The sequence below is a fragment of the Suncus etruscus genome, chromosome 19 (assembly GCF_024139225.1).
Source record: "Suncus etruscus isolate mSunEtr1 chromosome 19, mSunEtr1.pri.cur, whole genome shotgun sequence".
NCBI lineage: Eukaryota > Metazoa > Chordata > Mammalia > Eulipotyphla > Soricidae > Suncus > Suncus etruscus.
In genome coordinates this window covers 31,948,374-31,968,623 of record NC_064866.1, presented here as the reverse complement: position 1 = coordinate 31,968,623, position 20,250 = coordinate 31,948,374, and the positions used below count along the sequence as shown (strand labels likewise).

General features: G+C 37.3%; 1 protein-coding gene across 1 annotated transcript in view; it reads right to left on the bottom strand.

Moving 5' to 3' along the window:
* The window catches only part of FER1L6 (fer-1 like family member 6), a 135,514-nt gene that overhangs the window by 82,857 nt on the left and 32,407 nt on the right, over positions 1–20,250 (bottom strand). The window contains exons 13-17 of the mRNA XM_049765618.1: positions 18,262–18,382; positions 16,457–16,557; positions 11,244–11,334; positions 7,877–7,996; positions 5,666–5,818 (exon numbers count right to left, since the gene is read on the bottom strand). Coding sequence (XP_049621575.1) covers positions 5,666–5,818; positions 7,877–7,996; positions 11,244–11,334; positions 16,457–16,557; positions 18,262–18,382 — 586 coding nt within the window. The remainder of the gene's footprint in view (positions 1–5,665; positions 5,819–7,876; positions 7,997–11,243; positions 11,335–16,456; positions 16,558–18,261; positions 18,383–20,250) is intronic.

The window sequence follows — 20,250 nt, the reverse complement described above, 5'->3', positions numbered from 1 at the left end:
AAGGCAAATGCCCTACCTCCATGCTATCTCTCCAGCTCCTTAATGTAAAACAAAATATAATCTAGCATTCATTTCTATTATTATGAGCATGCAAATTTAAGGTTACTACCAAAGGTGTAGCTAACGTATTGTGAAAATTTGATATAATGACATGCTTCATTTCTAAAGTATGTGTTACATTTATTTTTGGTAAAATGTACTAATGAAATTTGCATGCAAGACAATATTTTATTCTCTCCCATAAGTAATCAAATTGAATTCATGTGACATTACTAAGTAATTCCACTCCTGAGGTAGGTACTCCCATGAATGGCACCTCATTTTGAATTCCACTTGTCCATCTAGGTTGGGTTGTATTTTCTCCTGCCTTTCCTTACCCATTCTCCTTCTCATTACACTGCATAAGTTTGACTGACCCTAGGAAATGATTTTCTTCAGAAAGTCAGGTGGGAAATAAACTTAGATAAAAATAATTACCAAGCTACTAGCTGCCATAACCAAACCCCAGCACCTATGCAGGAAAGAAAGGCTACTCCTAGGAACAAACACACAAAAGCACAATACAAAAATGCCTTCTTCACACCTATGTTTCATTGCAGTGCTATTTACAATAGTCAGAATCTGGAAACAACCCAGATGCCCCACAACTGATGAGTGGCTAAAGAAACTGTGATACATATACACAATGAAATATTATGCAGCTGTCAGGAAAATGTAGTCATGAAACATAATCATGGAAACTATTATGCTGAGTGAAATAAAACAGAGGGGGAGAGATGGACGAGAATAGTCCAACTCATCTATGGGATTTAAGAAAATATAAAAGACAGTATGGTAATAATACACAGAGACAATAGAGATGAGGGCTGGAAGGACCAGCCCATGAGATGAAGCTTACCACGAAAAGTGGTGAGTTCTGTTAGATAAATAACCACAGCAATAACTCTCATGAAAATGGTAGTGAGTGAGAGAAATAGAATGTCTGTCTCAAATACAGCCAGGGGGGTAGGGGTGGAAGAAAACTGGTGTATTTTTTGGGGCGGTGTCTTTTTTATAACTGAAACCCAACTACAAACATGTTCATAATCATGGTGCTTAAGTAAAGATATTATTTAAAAAATAACCACATCTGCCCTCCCACTACTTTTTAAATATTTTAATTAAAAAAGGTTTTTTTAATTTAATTTATTTATATATTTTCACTCTTTTTTCTTCTTTTAATTTAATTTATATTTATAGCTTCTAGATAGGGGTTACAGCCTTTTTATTTTTTACAGAACCATAGAACATAAATCATCTTGTTCTGCCTTATATTTCTACGTCTTCCTACAAATTGAGAAAAAATAAAGTGGATGGGACCCAGGGGCCAAGTTGTCTCAGGAGTATTGAGTGGAAATAATAAACGATCAGACCTAAAAACCCAAACCAAATCAAACAACAACAGAATCAAGCAACCCAAAGTATAACAAGCTATACACAAAAGGGACCTGTTATACAAGCATTCCAGGGGGATAAGGGTGGAGGTATGGAATGCATGCTGGGAACCACCGAGGGAGGTCAACACTGGTGGTGGGAATGACCCTAATTCACTGTCACTACGTATTGGAAATACAACTGTGAAAGACTTGAAATTAAAACAAACAAACTGCATTGGTAAACTGTGACAACCAATGTGTAAAACTGCATTAGACAACATGCTGACCTTAGCCTTTCCCCTGCCCATGTCTGTCCATATCCCCGGCAATGCCAGCTGGCAAAAAAGGAAGAAGAAACTTCAGACTTTCCAACTTTCAGACAAGTCTGAATAGGAAAGCAAGGTGGCTTCTTACACAAATTGTATTGAAGCTGGATAACTGACATTGGCAGAAGTTAGAGGCCAGGACAGGAAGGGATGAAAGGGCTCACTGTAGTTCAGAGATGATGCTACCATGAGAGGCACACAAGAAAAAAAGACAAGAAGGCTGAGCAACCCCTCTGTGGGCTTATACACATCTTTCTTTTTCTAGAGGTATAATGAGCTCTCAGCTGCTGGCATATCCTTTTTGTGGCCTGTAGGGTAGAGTGGGGATGGCACTAAAATGAGAGAACTCTGTCTGCACTTGGGATGGTAATTTGGCCAAGTTCTAAAAATCCTGTCTCAGAATTTTTGGTAGCATTATGAATATATTTAAAGAAAAAGAAAGAAAAATAGAATCAGTGATCATGAGACCCTGTCAGTTGTGGCAAATTTATCACCACATGCCCATGAGACTTCCATGGTGCACCTGCATTTACTTAGATGAATATTTTCCCTACAGTGTGCCCTAGGCACAGTAGTTTTTCCATATTTGCAAATAGTTATTCCATATGAATAAGGCTAGGAAGCATGGGTTGAAATATATATTTCTTGAAGATAGGGATTCTCAAAGGCTTCTACCATTTAATAAAAGGTGAGATCCCAAGAGATAATTCTAACTACATTCTCTCAATGTGCTTGACTCTGGGTCAATCCTGGAGCCATTTCCAGACCAACTGTTTTATGGGAAAAAAAACAGTAAAGTATATTTGGTCAAGATAATTTAGACATTTTCATGCTATGACTTATATTCTCAGCTTCCCAGCTAATACCAAGAGGCGTATTAGGATTGTCTCCTTGGAACACCTTTGCCTATTCCCTAAGCTTGCCTATTCCCTAAGGAGAAAGGAGCAATGAAGAGAGAGATGAGGGGAGGAAGGTAAAAGCAGGGATAACAATCAACACTGGAATGAAAATTGTTTTTGCTAAATCATGTTATCACAATATTTCATTATGTTGGATCAATTGAATTCCACATAATTTAGAAAACTATGGTAGAAAAGAATTCCAGATAAATATGACAGACACATCGATAGAGAGTATCATCTAACAATGAATTCAACAGAGCAAATGCTTCGAATTTTCAGTTTTGTTGTGACTCTGCATTTATTTAATAGCTGTTCTTTATCTTAATTTTAAATAATGCCAATATAAATCCAAAATAACTTCACACTGATTTCTCAGTATGCTTATCCCAGAGCCTTCTGAGAAGTTTTTCTAGTGTAAGACAAAGGTTTCTTAAGACAAGAGAATTTTTGATGGCCAAAGTGAATGCTTTGTTATTAGTGGTAAATAATTTGGATGAAAAATAATTTCACATAAAATATAATTTTGGGCAGGAATAATAGTACGGTGGGTAGGGTGTTTGCCTAGCAATGCAGCAGACCCATGTTTGATCCCCAGTATCCCATATGATCTCCAGAGCCCAAAAGGAGTGATTCTTGAATACAAAGCCAGGAGAACCATCTGAGCATTATTGAGTGTGGCCCAAAACGAAAATAAAAGACATTATTCATGTAGTCTAAGTCAGGAACCCTTAATTGAACATAAATGTAATACACAGTTCCAAAACCATTTTCTCCAGGTTGAATACCCATTTGCTTGAGTGCTTGAGTATTCAGTGACTTTTCCTGGATGATATATCTTGGACATTTTTTAAACCTAATCTGCAACATCATTTCCACTTGCTGTATAAAGAACAGCTGAAACAGAGGTATTGAGTGACTTGCTCAAGGTCATAGAGTTGGATTTTTGTTATAGGTTAAATTGTATTCTACACAAATTCTTTTACTGAATTTCAAATTCCTACTTTGTAATTGAATACCTTTGGAACATAGAAACAGGTCATTGCAGATTGAGATAACTTGAAGTCCAACTGAAGTTGGGGTCTCATAAAAAGATTACCATAACATGAACATAGGGGAAATGCCATGTAAAGACTAGAATTGTACTTTCTTAAACAATGAAAGTAAGGTTTCCCAAACACATTCACAGAGAGCATGAGGCTTCCCACAATTCCATCTCAAATTTTCAGACTTAATCCAACCTTAATAACTGAGATAGCCAGTTTTCTATTTAAACCACTCAAATTTAGTTTGTAATAGCACCCTAGTAAAATGAGTAAATTTCAATGAATATTCTCTTTTATTTCAAAGCCCATGTCTTAAACCATTACCCATAATTCATATTGCTCTTCTGTTTACAATGTTTAATATTGAAAATACTGCACTAGCAAATGAATGATCCTTAAAGACTATTTCATCTGCTGGTGGGAAGACTGTCTGGTCCAACCCCTACGGAAAACAGTATGGTGGATTCTCAGTAAACTCAAAATTGAGCTACCTTATGACCCAGCAATCCCTCTATTGGGTATCTATCTCCAAGATAGAAAAACATTCATCCCAAAGTATGTATGGACGCCACTGTTCATTGCAGCACTCAGTACAATAGCTAAGACTTGGAATCAACTTAGCTATCCAACAACAGATGAGTGGATCATAAAGATGTGGTACTTATATATACAAAGGAATACTACACAGCAGTAAGAAATAATACAATCATGCAATTTGCAGCAACATGGATTGAACTAGAAGATATTATGTAAAATGAAGTGAGCCAGAAGAAGGATAAATGTCCATGCCCTGGGTTTTAGCCTCTGGAAATAACTCTCTTCTCTCTCTCTCTCTCTTTCTCTCTCTCTCTCTCTCTCTCTCTCTCTCTCTCTCTCTCTCTCTCTCTCTCTCTCTCTCTCCATCATCCATGTAGTAACCCTATAGAGACTTAAAAACTTTGCCATAGGTCAAATTCTTTCTTCTCAGCTAAACAATGTTTTCTTCTGATCAACTCATGCCTTGCATAGTTTGAATTTTCTTCACTCTTTTCTAAAGGTGAAAATTATAGTAGAGCAAATATGAGAAGTGCAATTGGCAGGGTATTCTACCATGACTAAAAAATGATTAATTAGTACAATTAATACTTTTGGGGCAATATTTCAACCAATTTCCTCCATATTTACTGAGTCAGCCTCTGGGCTAGAGTTTCCTTCCCAGTAGAGGCAAATACACAGGCTCTCCAAGGAAGTCTCGGATCTTGAGTTACAGACAGTGAAATCTATCCAGACACTGATAAACAGCCACTCATAAGGCTACCTGGGGGTTATCTTAAGGAAGTGTGCAGGGGCATAAGTGCAAGGACCAGCAGATGTTTACAAAGCTCTTAGGAACAAGAACTAGTTCTGTGAAATGCAAACTTTACCTTGTATAACTCACTTTGAATATTTTAAAAAATATAGATGGACTCATGAAACAATGTCATGCCAAATCATCATAAAGAGAAAAGGAGTTATCATAAAGATAGGAAACAAATAAAAGTATCATTTTGGGGACAGAGCAGGTAGGTAATTTACCTTGCATGAATCTGACAATGGTTTGATCTCTGGCATTCATTTGGTCCCTAACACCCTGCCAGAAGTGATTCCTGAGCTCAGAAACAGGAGTAACCCTGAACACTTTGGGTGTGGCCCCTAAAATCATTTCCCTAGTAATTAATCAAGTGAAAATTAAATTATTCTTGAAGCACACACATTGGATCAAAATATGCATGTATATGCTAAAAGAAATTGAGAAACACTTCTCCTCCAGCTGGTATACTGAATAGTAATTTTAAGCAAAAGGGAGAGAAAATATTTCTTTTTGGGGAGGGAGTATTTCATTTTGTCTTTGGACCTTTGAAAGTATTGAAAGAGTCAGAACTTTGGACATTCATTGGAATATTGAACTGAGTAGAGAACAGATTCCCCAGGCTTGAGTCAAACAAATAGCACAGACTTACTTTGAGGAAATGCGTTTTAATCTTCCCACAGTGTTTACCCATCTGCTCCACCATGGGAGAATAGAGCAGATCTTTGGAACTGATGCGAGAATATGCCACTCTCTTGTTGTTGCTGAGCATCCAAATAAAGACATCAGGGATTGTATGCTGAGGCTGAGGGTCAGAGGGAAATAGATTTAATACATTGGTGTTTGAAAGACACTTCCAGATTTTTGCTATCCTGAAATAGTCCTTCTTCTACCAAGCGAATTCTTAAACAATCTTGGTTTCTTTACTTAGACCATCTTGATATTTAACTATGCAATCAAGTAAGTTAAGCATAGCTACTTTGAATAATTCTCAGAGACAATAGAGATGAGGGCTGGAAGGTCCAGCACACGATATGAAGCTCACCACAAAGAGTGGATGAGTGCAGTTAGAGAAATAACTACACTGAGAACTATCATAACAATGTGAATGAATGAGGGAAGCAGAAAGCCTGTCTAAAGTACAGGCTAGGGTGGGGATTTGGAGGGAGATTTGGGATATCAGTGATGGAAATGTTGCACTGGTGAAGGGGGTGTTCTTTATTTGACTGAAGCCCAAACAAATATTGTTTGTAATCAAATTGTATAAATAAAGATATTAAAAAATTTAAAAAAGACAAAAAAATCCCCAAAGTAAAAATATATTTAAAAATCATAATGATGATTATTAAAAAAAAGAAAAGGGAAAGCCCTTAGCTCATGGACTTCTAGTACATGCCAATTCCAAACTTCTTGCATCTTTGACTTGATATCTTCAGTAGCCTACTCATCTCTGCTGCAGAAGAAACGTTTCTTTTCCCTCCAGTAAATTTTTTTTTTGTTCCCTTCCAATATTGTAAAAATGAGATCGTTTTAAGCATTGAAGCATCTTCAATGCTTTAGCTTCAAGCATCTTCTAAAGAGCCAGGAAGCATTTCCAGAATACTCCAGTGAATGAACAGAAACAAAAATTTTGAATGTCATTCCATTTGCTCTTAAAAAAAGGAAAATAGTTTATAAGGCAGTTTATCACTACAGTATGATTGCCAGGTATTTTAGCTCCACTTCTGGTGGCTATTCAGGAAGAAGTAAAATGCACAGAAAATGAGACTCACACATTTTATTCAAGACTGAAATTGCAGCATACCCTGTCAAGAGGCCTATTATATGGCAGTGTTCAAAATGCACATTTTTGAGTCAACAAAAGTACAAAAACACATGAAAAGTACAGTCATAATGAAGTTTTGAAATTCCTAGGGGTGAGCAAGTGTTCTGTAGTTATGATCCCACCACACTTAAGACCCAGAGAGAGCACTCTCTCTTTATTGGGGGAGAGAGTGGATTTGACCACATCCAGCTGTGTTCAAGGCTTATTCCTAGTTCTGTGCTTGAGGATCAATCCTGGCTATACTTGGGAGACTGTATATAGTGCCAGGGATTAAACTGATGTCAGCCACATGTAAGGGAAACACGTTAATTAACCCCTGTATTATCTTCCAGCCCCCAATGTTCATCTCTTCTCTCTTGACAGGTAAAGAAACATCGGTGTGAATGACTTCATGGTCCCTGGATTGGTGAGTCATGACTTAAAGTTTTGAGGCCCAGTTTGAATCTTTTGGGTACTTACATCCCAGCCTTACTAAAATCCTGGCACTTACTAAAATGATTACCTCGCTTTCTGCTTATTACCCAGGATATGACTAGCTCACAAGCAATACAACATTAAGAGAATAGAAGCAGCAAACATGTCTTTTTTCCTAGAAACTTTTCCAGACTCCCAGTGTCTGACAAGCAAATTCAAACCTCCATCTCACTTTTCCTAGATCATTCTAGAAGCCACCAAAAGGTACTGTTGACAACTAACTTTACATGAGAAACTGTTCTGATTTTCACTGAATATACTCTTTTAGCTGAAAAAATTATCCAAGGCCCTGAGCTTATTTTTACTTTCCTTGAATGAATGCATTCAGGAAAATGCTTTTTCATTTCTGCTGAACACTCAGGTTTTATTTTTTTAATCAATAAAGCTCTTGCATGATTGGCTTAATTTAAAATTCTTCATTCTCACCCTGAAACTCTTAGTGCCGGCACAGCTCAGCTGAGCTCAGGAGAAAGCATTATTCCATCTTTCATTCTTATCGAACACTTCAACCTCAGTGGGAAGATGTTCGGTCTAATCTTTCAAACGAGGGTTAGAGTAGATTACCTCATCCACAAGAAAGCGGATTTTTTCCATCAAGTTTTGGGCTGCATGTATCATTTCATTGAGAGAGAACTTTTTCTTCTGCTGCTGAAGGAATCCCTTGGCCTCCTTGGCCATCGCCTCCTACAATAAAATAAGAGTCATTGTAGATCTAACTAGCAATACAAACTCTGTGCTATTTCTGAAAAAAAATCTCAAAGGTGCTTGTTAGTACTTACTGGAAAGCATTCATGACAGACCTTGGATGGTTTGTCCCCATGCATGTTGCCCCTTCTGTGAAAACCTAGTAGCCATCTGATGGGTTGGAATTCAGCTTCCCTTTGTTGATAGAAAGGAAACTGAGACCCAGAAAAACCTTTCGTCCCATAGGTCTGGTAGCCAAGATCTAAATCTAGCCTCTCTAGCACATAACAGTAGCAACAACTATAGGCATAGCAACTAAAATCCTGTGAGCTCTGACTCCATGTCAGATAATGTTTACTCGCTCAATGAATCCTCCTTAGTCCTCATAGCAGCCTCCTAAAGCAGGAACACTTCTTCTCATTTTACAGCTGAATAAAAAGAGGAAGCATGTGATTATCAATCACTGCATATTGGACTGGGGCTGTCGAAGGAAATTTCCCGCTAGCCCATCCATGGAGATTGCTATGTAACACATAGTACTCCTGGATCAGGAGTGTGCGTGTCATTAATATTGATGTAAAATATGCTTATTATTGGGGCCAGAGTGATAGTATTGCAAGTAGGGTGCTTTCCTTGCATGCAGCCAACCCGAGTTCAGTCCCAGGCATCCCATATGGTTTCTCAAGCTCCAGCAGGCGTGATCCTTGAGCAAAGAGCCAGGAGTAAGCCCTAAGCACCACTGGGTGTGTCCCAAAACAAAGCAAAACTTTTATTATAAATAATGGCTTTGATTTCTGTCTTAGTGCTTCATGAACTATTTCTCCTATTTTTTCTGGCCTGAGGATGGAAAAAGGTTGGAACCACTGGAGGAAGCAGCTCCTAAGAGCACAGCTTAGGGGACCTCTAGCCAAGTCAGGAATCTAAGACTTCCTTCACTGCCCTCATCATCTATTCCTGGAGGGATGGTGGAGGCCTTCAGGTCAAGATGCAGTATTGTTTAAATCCCACCAGGGACTTCAGAAGAACAGTTGAAACATCTAAACGTATCATTTTGATTCAGTCATTCAGCCTATGTTTATGTACCCCAACAATTCAGAGTGATTTGTAAGGCCCTGTGTGAGTTGTCTTTGTTTACTTTCTGCTTCAAAATGTTACACAGTGCCCCAGGAACATGGATCCTCGGAGAATCTAAAACATGCCAACTATTCTCCATCATCGAGTACGACATGCATGGTTACCTCTTGCACAGATGTTCTTCCTATGTTATGCTATTTTTTGTTCCTCGGGTCTCAATGTAAATATTATCACTGAATTATATTCTGCAACATGGCCACAATTACTTGGAGCCTTAAGATTTTTCCCTAAGAATCATTATCTGGAATAATTTTTGTTTGCATTTATTTGTCTGGCTTAGATCTTCTCCACAAAAAGGCAAAATTTACTAGAACAGGGAAATCCTCTTTTTTTGTACTGACTTTGTCTTCTTAGAGCAGGTGTTAAGTAAATGTTTATAAAATGAGTAAAACAGACAATGAATAAGTTCCTCTAGGACAAGAGCCAATTATTTATACCTTAGTACCAAAGATATGGTACCAAAGATGGCACCAAAGATGCCTTCAGCACATGGTGAATCGAAGGACAGATGACTTGCTATATTAAAGCCCAGCCAAAGATTAGCGGACAGATGCTTTCTTTCCTTAGGATTTGACAGTTTGGAGAAGTGCAATCAACATTATGCAAACAACTAAAATCATGAGTTCAGAGGAAGAAAAACTGGGTTTATGGATGATATGAGATTTGAACTAAGCATTAAAACGAATGAAATCACCAGGAAACATCAAGATAAAGAACAGTCCAGAAAGAAGGGATAATTACATAATGAGGCACATAATCAGTTGGAGATTTAGATATTAAGGCTGAGATGTAAGGCTAGAGTCAGGTGGCAAACACTCATATTTGTGTGTAAATACCTATACTGCTTAAAATATATAATAATAAATAAAACTACTGTATACAAAGGGAAATTTGGACCTTATCTGAGAGATTTAAATACGGAAGAAGTGTTGGAAGAGACTATTGCAATAGTCTACAATAGTCAAAACCAGAAATGGTAAGGGACTTTTAAAACAGTTATTCTGCACATTAATAAACTCTAAAGATTTTAAGGGATAAAATCAATAGATTCTAGGGTCAGACCAACCATTGAAAGTAAAATACAAGGATTTATATTCTTAGCTTCTGGCTTGAAGGTCAAGAGAAGCTGATGATAACATATGGAATGCAGAATATATTGAGGTCAGAAGATGATGGACTATAATGCAAACTTGTACCATGTCCACTACGAGGGTGGAAATACAGATCAGAAGATGAAAGAGAAAGAGCTGGGCCATTTTAGAGATGTAAAAATGGGCTTATTATAATAGACCTGAGAAGAGAAGAGAATTCTCTGGACAAGAGAGAACATATGGAGATTGCAGAGGTTAGGAAGGGCAATCAGAAAAGCGAAAGAAAAGCTGAAAGAGAGAGCATCTAATGATAGACTAGAACCTGCTTTCTGGGAGTACAGGCAATGAATATATTTATTATCCTGGTAGTGATATAATTCAGGGTCTGAATATGAATTTAACAAAATATAAGAATCTTTGAGGCACAGTGCAGGGTCATCAATGTATGGAGTGGTATCGGCTACAATCCTGTTCTCAAGAAATGCTAACAAGTCTTCACACACTTTCAATAGGAGGAAAGCAAAGAGAGGAATTAATAGCCACCATCATGGGTCTATCTATATCCAAAAGACAATACATTCTATCAGCATCTTTGACAGAATGCAAATGTTCAGAAAATTAGGAAGAGGAACTCCAGAGTAATATGCGGGACTAGTGAACTTCCACATCATTCCTTTTTTTTCTTTTTTCTTTTTTTTTTTTTTTTGGTTTTTGGGTCACACCCAGCAGCGCTTAGGGGTTACTCCTGGCTCTATGCTCAGAAATTGCTCCTGGCAGGGTCAGGGGACCATATGAAATGCCAGGATTCGAACCACTGACCTTCTGGATGCAAGGCAAATGCCTTACCTCCATGCCATCTCTCCGGCCTCCACATCATTCTGAAAAATACTAGTTCCTTTTCAACTCACCTATGTTTTCCCACTTCCCTTAATTCTCTGTATCACACAAATGTATAATCTCTAAGTTTATTTTTAAAACACAGGATTTAATTCTGTTCAAAGTATAAATAGACTTTCACATACCAGCTCCTGCCAACACAGCGTAAGTCGTTTCTTATCTAAAGTGGTTTGGTTCAACGTCTTGGGCTTTTTTTCTGCTTCAGAAATAAAGGCACTATAAGAGAAAAGTAGCAATTTTTAAAACCTACTTTAGGTGAAAATCCACTTCTGTAATTCCAAAGATGTGCAAATATATTTTCTACAATACAATGTGAAGGTTGATGAGGCCACCAGTGTACCAAGAATTTTCATTTAGGATTAAGCAGTGATGCACTGACCAATCTAGGACAAAATAGAATTAGAAATGATGCCCAGAGCCCACATTTATTTGGGGTGATAGATCTTTATTTCTTCACTTTCCCTAAGACATATTGTGTTTGTTATCCAAGGTTATAACAACAAGCTTACCAAAAAAATTTGCAATTTTAATTTATCTTACAAGTTGAAAAAAATACAAGGTTTCTGAAAAGTTAACAAACATTTCAGACTTAACCCAGAGAAGTATTTATGCTTTTTAAAACTCTACAAAAACTCAATAGTAACATTTTGAGATAAAGTAAAAAAAAAATTTTTTTTGTTTTGTTTTGTTTGGGGGCAACACCCAACAGTGCTTCTGAACACTTACTCCTGGCTCTGCACTCAGGAATCACTCCTGGTAGACTCATCGGACCACATTGGATGCAGGTATCAACCTTGGGTCACTCAGGTGCAAAGCAAACACCCTACCCACAGTACTGTCTTTCTAACCCTTGAAAAATGTTTTTAATAGAAGAATGGCTAAGGTAATAAATATGATTGAAGAATTGTAAATTAATATAAAACTTAAGGAAATAAAAAAATAATTCTCATTAGCAATAATTTAAATTCAAATTAGAGCTGACACATTTTTTCTATTAAAAATTGAATATTGTGCAAGGTTAATGAAGATGTTGCAAAATAGTAACTTTCTTTAAAAAGTTATCTGAAATGGGGCCAGAGCAATGGTGCAACAGTAGAACATTTGCCTTGCATGTGGCTGATCAAAGACAGACCTTGGTTTGATCCCCAACATCCCATATGGTCCCCAAGCCAGGAGTGATTTCTGAGCACAGAGCCGGGAGTAGCCCTCAGTTTCACCGGCTGTGGCCCCCACAAAAAAATCCCCCCAATAGTTATCTGACAGCACTTATTAAAGTCTGTCTAATTTAAATAAAATAATACATAAATTGTATACCTCAAGAAAATAATTTTTCAGATTTGGTGTCACACTCAGCTCAGGGCTTATTTCTGGTGGACTCAGAGCACCAGGAATTAATCCTAGGTTGGCCACATACAAGGCAAGTGTCCAATCCACTGTATTATATCTACAGTCCCCAAATAACTAACATCTCTTTGCAAGAACATTTTGCAGTAACATTTATAATGACAGAATAATAGGAACAACTTAATATCAAAGACTGTTTTATGTGATATGTATCAGGTGACTGAATCTTCAAGGAGACTATCACATGCCACTATAAAAAGATGTCATTGATATAATATCAAAAGATATTGCAGCCAACTATACAATAAATACAAGAAAATATAATAGCTTGATTATGCATGTTTGCAAAGGCACTGGGGAAAGAATCCAGAAATCCACTTCCAACTCCTCTCTCTGGAGAGGATTAGAGAGGAAATTGAGAACACTTTACTTTATACACATTTCCTGCACTTGGGGAGTAAGAAGATCCAGTACTTTCTCTCATGCAAACAATTACAAAAGAAACAAAAGGGGCAGCCCAAGATGTCACCAGATCAGTAAAGAGTCCCACTTCAGAACTTTCTGCGTTCAATTTGAGATCTCACCAGAAATTCTCTTTGATTATATATTTTCTTATAATTTATTTTTTTAGGGGGGGCCACACACAGCAACACTCAGGGTTAACTCCTGGCTCTGTACTCAGGAATTATTCCTAGTGGGCTTGGGGAACCATATGGAGTGCCAAAGATTGAATCTGAGTAGGACATGCAAGACAAGCACCCTGCCTCATTTTCTCTGCTGGTTAGGTCTGCCAGTGAGCTTTTCATTTTCCTTACCAAGTTTTTCAGCCCTGTTATTTCAATTTGAAGTTTTATCATTTGTATTTTTATATCATCTGAGTCTTGGTTGTGATTTGTTCTTTTCTTTTTTTTTTTTTTTGGTTTTTGGGCCACACCCGGTAACGCTCAGGGGTTACTCCTGGCTATGTGCTCAGAAGTTGCTCCTGGCTTGGGGGACCATATGGGACACCGGGGATCGAACCGCGGTCTGTCCAAGGCTAGCGCAGGCAAGGCAGGCACCTTACCTTTAGCGCCACCGCCCGGCCCCTTGGTTGTGATTTGTTCAATTCCTTCCATGCTTTCTTTGAGTTTTTTGAACATCCTCCATATTTCTTCTCTAAAGTCCTTATCTGAGAGACTATCTATGGGTTTTCAGGTCTTCAGAGCAACTAACTTTTTTCCCTAAGCATAGTGGAAGACTTTGTTTCCCCCCCATTTTCTTGCTTGCAGTGTGTTGTTTCTATGTGCTATGCTAAAGCTCATTGAATATGAGAAGTGTGCAGCCACTGATTGGAGTGCAACAGCCATGCTCTTCTGGTTTTGTCCCTGTGGGCAGGGCCATCCTCACCTGTGTTGAGATTGAGGTACTGGGTGATTCAGTCCCAGAGGTACTGGTGGACTCAGTCCCAGGCATACATAGAGGGGGAATCTGGTTAGCTGCTCTCTCTTAAAAGGATATAAAGTTTCATAATATATGATGGAAGTTTAGTTGCCATATGTTAAACTTTTCAAGATGGATGTGAATGTCCTTCTACAACCAGGATGGAACCATCCAGAAAACATGGCAGATACTGTGACTGCTAATTTCTTTCCCTTCATTAAAACAGGAGCAGATGTCTGAGCACTGTTTCTGTTCATTACCCATCTTTCAGACTCCACCTTTGTGGATTTTATGCTGTCCCTTCACTGCTATTTATGTAGTAAATGGCCTGTTCTTTTCAGGAAAAGTCATAGAAGTTGAATTGCTTAATGGTGACAAGGCATGCACTTTGACCTCAGCTCCAAATCCATGTTTACTGGAAATAAAACTGAAATTTGATTGTTGACCCTCAGTAATATTTTGTAGTTGGTTGCTGACATGAATATAAAGGTGAGTTATTATGATTTTTACTATCCCCTAATATAAAAAGTTATTGAGCTATTAATTTGACCACAAGTTATCACTAAAACCATGAGATAATGAAACTTTTTAAAGTATTTGAAGAGAATCACAGGTGGTTCTTGGCTCGTAGAGAAGAAACCCTGATATATGTTGTTTTTATAATGAGAAACAAGAACCATAAAGATAAGGAAGAATAAAAGCATATATATTTCTTTAATTTCTTGTTTTAAGTAAAAACAGTTGTATCATTAAGATTTTAGGAAAGATAGGACACTAGACTTAAGCTATCAGCCTTTTTAATAGTTTTTCTTTCACCAATACATTTCTATTCTATTGCTATTAATTCTTTGATGCAAAATTTTCATTTTACTTAAGTCTTGAGAAGATTAATTTTAAGGACTAGTTCAAGTTGTCTCCTTATGTGGGATGATGACCTAGTGATGCCCACCTTTTCCTATTCTTGTCACTGTACAATCTGTTCTGCCTCTTGGAATGTGCACTGCACTGAAGTGACATGTTTCTAATATGTCACTTGTGATATCAAGCATGATAGGAGATTATTACCCTATTAAACTTCAAAAGACTGACTGGGGCCAGAGCATAAAACCAACCTGGGTTCTATATCCAGCATTTACTATGATGGGATGAGCTCTGCCAGGAGTGGTTTCTTAGTGCACAGCTCGGAAAAACCACTGTGTGCTGCCAGATGTAGCTCTCCTATAAAAGGAGGAGGAGGACGAAGAGGAGGAAGAACAAGAAGAAGAGAAGGAGGAGAAGGAGGTGAAGACTGAACTGTGACTTCCATCTTGCTGATTATCTCTTGCCTTTCTTTTGTTCCTCCTGATGAGGTGTGGTCCCATGTTTTAGGACAAAACATGGGGTAACCTATGTATTAATGAACTGAGACTGACCTCCAAATAACAGTTAAGAAGTTCAACAACAACAACAACAACAACAACAAAAAGAAGTTCAAGTCCTCAATCTCACAAGCTGTGAGGAACTGGGCTCTGCAAACAGTTGAGTGATACTGAATGTGAATCCTTCCTAGTAGAGCCCTAAGATAAACGGTTCAGCAATGCCTTGAATGTTTGAGGTATGTATGAGGTTCTGAACAAAAGTTCTTTCCAAGTCATTCCTGGACTGATGACTTACAGAAACTGAGATAATAAATATGATCTCATAATATTATCTCAACACTATGAAAACACCAAATTAAAAATTAGTGAAGCCACTAAATTTGGTATTTGTGTAACTGAGTAGTAGGTACACACTACTCCATATTTTTTATCTGTTCTTGTATTATTTACCACCTGGAATAGGTCATTAAAATATTAGTCACTTAGGCTGGAGAGATAATACAGGAAGTGAGAAGTTTGCTTTACATGTGGTTGACCATGATTCAATCCTCAGCAATACATATGGTCCCTCAGCACTGCCAGGGTTCACTCCTGAACACAGAACTAAAGACAACCCCTGAACACTGTTGGGTGTGGACACCTCAAAAAAAGAAGTCACTTAGCAATATGTATATATTCTGAAAAATGTGATGTGATTTGTTTCATGTAAGAACATTACAGCGTGATTAACAAACCTAAATGGCACAACCTACAACAGATCTAGGCTACACGGTATCACCCAGTTGGGTTGCCATTGTATAATGCCCTCTCATTTTAAGCCACATAGAATAATCAGTGCTAAAAGAATTGTGTGAAAAATTTCCATTAAATAATATTTGATGTAACATATCCATTTACTTGTCAAATAACTGTTAATTATATACCAAACACCAAGAGTTATGTGGGACACAAATTCCATTAGCATTTTTCTTCTTTCATAAGAGTTCCTACATGAGGTCTTCCCTTTTCTTTTTTTTTTTTCCTCCCATTTTTGCTTCAGTGACAGGAAGAAGTACTCAGCTCACAAGTGCCAGCTAAGTTATTTAGCAAAATTAAGCTGGATATATTACCATAAAGTGTCTTTCTGAAAGCATGGACAATTGACTGTTTTCTCTAGGTAATTCAAGCTAATTTCATAGATGCTTTATTCCCTATTCACTGACTGCATTTCTTAGTACCTGCTTTGACTGATGAAGTCACTCAGAACCGTCTTCATTTTCTCCTCTGGTGCTTCCTCAGAAATCTTGATCAGTTCTTTCACTTCTTCTAAACCTTCTTCCTGAAAATGAACCACAAGATTAAGGATTAGCATTGGGAAGGTGATTTTGGTGTACAGAATCTGATTGTATACATTTTAGAAATTTTACTTAGCTAATATTTTGTTACCTAGGGGGGAAAAAGATCTATCCTAATTTTCTTACGCTTGAACTGGGAAGTCCACTGCTTTATAACATCAAATCTTCCCTTTCTTAATTAGAACTGGTGCAGATTCAAGTCTTCTCCTGTGCTGTTTAATCTCATCGTACCTCCTTTTATTCACTAGGTAACATTTATTCAGTTTCTACTCTGTGGGAGAACTTAATTAAAGAAAGTTAATTATAATAGTCAAAAAATTTTAAAGCAAAATTCAAATAATTTTGCTATAGATAAATAGAATTATATTAACAGTTGGAGAAATAGTATAGAGAGATAGTATGGCACTTGGATGTGATCAACCCTACTTTAGGTCCCCAGCCCTATTTAAACACAATCAAAAGTCACTCTTGAACACAGATATAGCGCCTTGTAGAACTACTACAAGGTATGGTATATAGGTAATGTATATTTATACTCATATTCAGTAATGCATGAAACAGAGACTATAATTTTTATATCTCAGGGGTTTGACTGGGTAAGAAACGAAGTATATTGTATATGGCAATACCTATTAGTTTGAATACTTATTGTTTACACATTTTTGCTGAAACTTAAATTTTATTATTCTATTCAGTGCCTTGGAGAAAAGCATCATCCAAAAGGCATATGCATGTCACCATACTTTGCTGGAATTCACAAAGACTGCATTTTCTATCACTTACCTGGGGATATGCCCTTTACTCTACAAGGAGACAACACTGTCTAATATATGGCTAATATATGGCTTAAGCTAATATATGAAAGAGTTGTCAATCCCTGCCTTTGGGAATCAAGGAAACAGTCTAACAATGGATTCTATAATAGTAATAAGTATATCAGGTTTGAATCAAGATAGACTGATTTAAAGTCCAGAAATCCTGGAAAATGCATTCTCACTTTCTTCATTCATGGAGTAGAGACATGTGTCCTATAATCTCTGAGGCTTCTATTTATTGTACTCAGACTGAGATCAAAATCCTACCTGGGGACAGAGTGGGAATGTGGCTAGGTAGTAGAGCCTATGCACTGCATGGAGTGAGCCTTGAGTTCCATCCCTGGCACCACCTGGTGCCCCAGAGTATCATCAAGTATGTGGCAATTACTGTTACCTTATAAAGAAAATATCTTTAAAGTGTCCCTTGCTCCCTGAGCACTGATAAAAGTGGCGCTGGGTCCCTGGCCTCTTAGTGAGGCACCTATAAAAATAATAAAAACTAAATGGGGCCCGGAGATATAGCACAGCGGCGTTTGCCTTGCAAGCAGCCAATCCAGGACCAAAGGTGGTTGGTTTGAATCCCGGTGTCCCATATGGTCCCCCATGCCTGCCAGGAGCTATTTCTGAGCAGACAACCAGGAGTAACCCCTGAGCACTGCCGGGTGTAGCCCAAAAACCAAACCAAACCAAACAAAACAAAACAATTAAATGAACTAAGTAATCTTACAGTTTTCAGGAACATATTGTTTTTGCTGTTTATTTTTTATTTTTAACAGTAAAGAAGTTAACCTCTACTGGATAAATAAAAGAAAAATAATCCCTTTGCCTCCAACTTCCCCATGTTTAAATCTGCCAGCTCTTAGAGTTACCTACCAGAAGGTCTGCCATTTTCTCCAACATGTTGGACCAGTAGAGCCTAAATATCTGATCTCCCCAAGAACTAATGAAGTAGACACAGGGTTTCTTGGCTTCAAATGGCAAATAGTTGTAATTCCTAAGGAAAAAATTAGGTTTAGAGGTTAATAGGTAGTATTTTTAGGCTATTTTACTCACAGGTTCATGTTCTATTTGTTCTATGTGGGCCAGGAGAGGTCATGGCAAAACCAACATACTATTACCTGTCTCCTAATTGGGAATCTATAAAAAGAAATCAAATAAACCATTAAGTGCTATGGTGGAGAGGTATTACTAGACCCAGGAAAAAGTTTAGAAATAATTGTCAGTGGGCACTATATGTAAGAAGTTATGTACTTTATATTCTTGGGGCCTGCGAGGTGGCGCTAGAGGTAAGGTGTCTGCCTTGCAAGCGCTAGCCAAGGATGGACCTCGGTTTGATCCCCCGGCATCCCATATGGTTCCCCGAAGCCAGGGGCAATTTCTGAGCTCTTAGCCAGGAGTAACCCCTGAGCATCAAACAGGTGTGGCCCAAAAACAAAAACAAACAAACAAAAAAAGAAGTTATATACTTTATATTCTCAAGTTATATGCTTATATACATACTTCTAGAAAGAAAAATAGAAACTACTGCAAAAAGAAATAAAAGATGACATTATGAAATAGAGACTCATCCCTGTTCATGAATTAGAATGATTAATAATGTCAAAATGATAATCTTATCCAAAGCATTATGCAGATTCAATGCAGTACTCATAAAATTACCCATGGAATTTTTAAATACATAAATCAAACGTCATTGAAATTATATAGAGTAATAAAATCCCAGAATAGTCAATACAATCCTAGGAAAAAAAGACAGGGGGTCTTCTATTCCTTCAACTTCAAACTATGCTATAATGTAATCAAAACTGTGTGGTACTGAAATAAGTACCACATAGCCATAGTCAATGTAATAGAATTGAGACTCCAGAGATAAGTCCTCAGGTTATATACACAGTTAAACTTTGACAAATGGGCAAAAAGTATGAGTTGGAGCAAGGAAAGTCTCTTTACTGGGGGGAAAAAAGTACTCAGACCCATTCCTAATACAATGCACAAAATTCCATAAATTATATTGAGAAAAACATAATAGAAAACTTCACTATATTAAAGGTAGATTCTTCTCCAATGATTCAATGCTATTGTCTAAACAAACAGAAATGAAGATAAATAAATGGGACTACATTAAACTAATAAGCTTCTACACAACAAAATAAATGATAACTAAAATAAAAAGGCATCCCGATGACTTGGAGAAAATAGCTGCCCACCACTCATCTTACAAGGCCTAACATCAAAGATATGTAAAACACTGGTAGAATTTTACATATAATATATAAAAATGCTATAATAGTAAATATAACATTTAATATTTATAAAATACATCTATATATATTTAATATATAATATAAATTAATATATAATATAAATAACCATAAATAACTATAAATAACAGTTCCTTAAGTAAAAAATAGTTTTAAATTACAAATGCTGGCATGGATATGAGGCAAAGTGCTGCTGATGGAAACTCACTGCTGGTGGAATTGTCAATCAATTCAACCGTTTTTTTGGAAAACAGTATGGACACATTTCAAAAAACTAGAAGTTGAACTTTCGAATAACCCAGAAATTACACTTTTTTTTTTGGTTTTTGGGTCACACCCAGCTGTGCTCTGGGGTTACTCCTGGCTGTCTGCTCAGAAATAGCTCCTGGCAGACACGGGGGACCATATGGGACACCGGGATTCGAACCAACCATCTTTGATCCTGGATCGGCTGCTTGCAAGGCAAATACCGCTGTGCTATCTCTCTAAGCCCGAAATTACACTTTTTAACATATATTCCATGGGCACAAAAATTCTATTCTGAAAAGGTATTTGCACTCCTTTTTTCATTATAGGACTATTCACAATAATTAAATCTGGA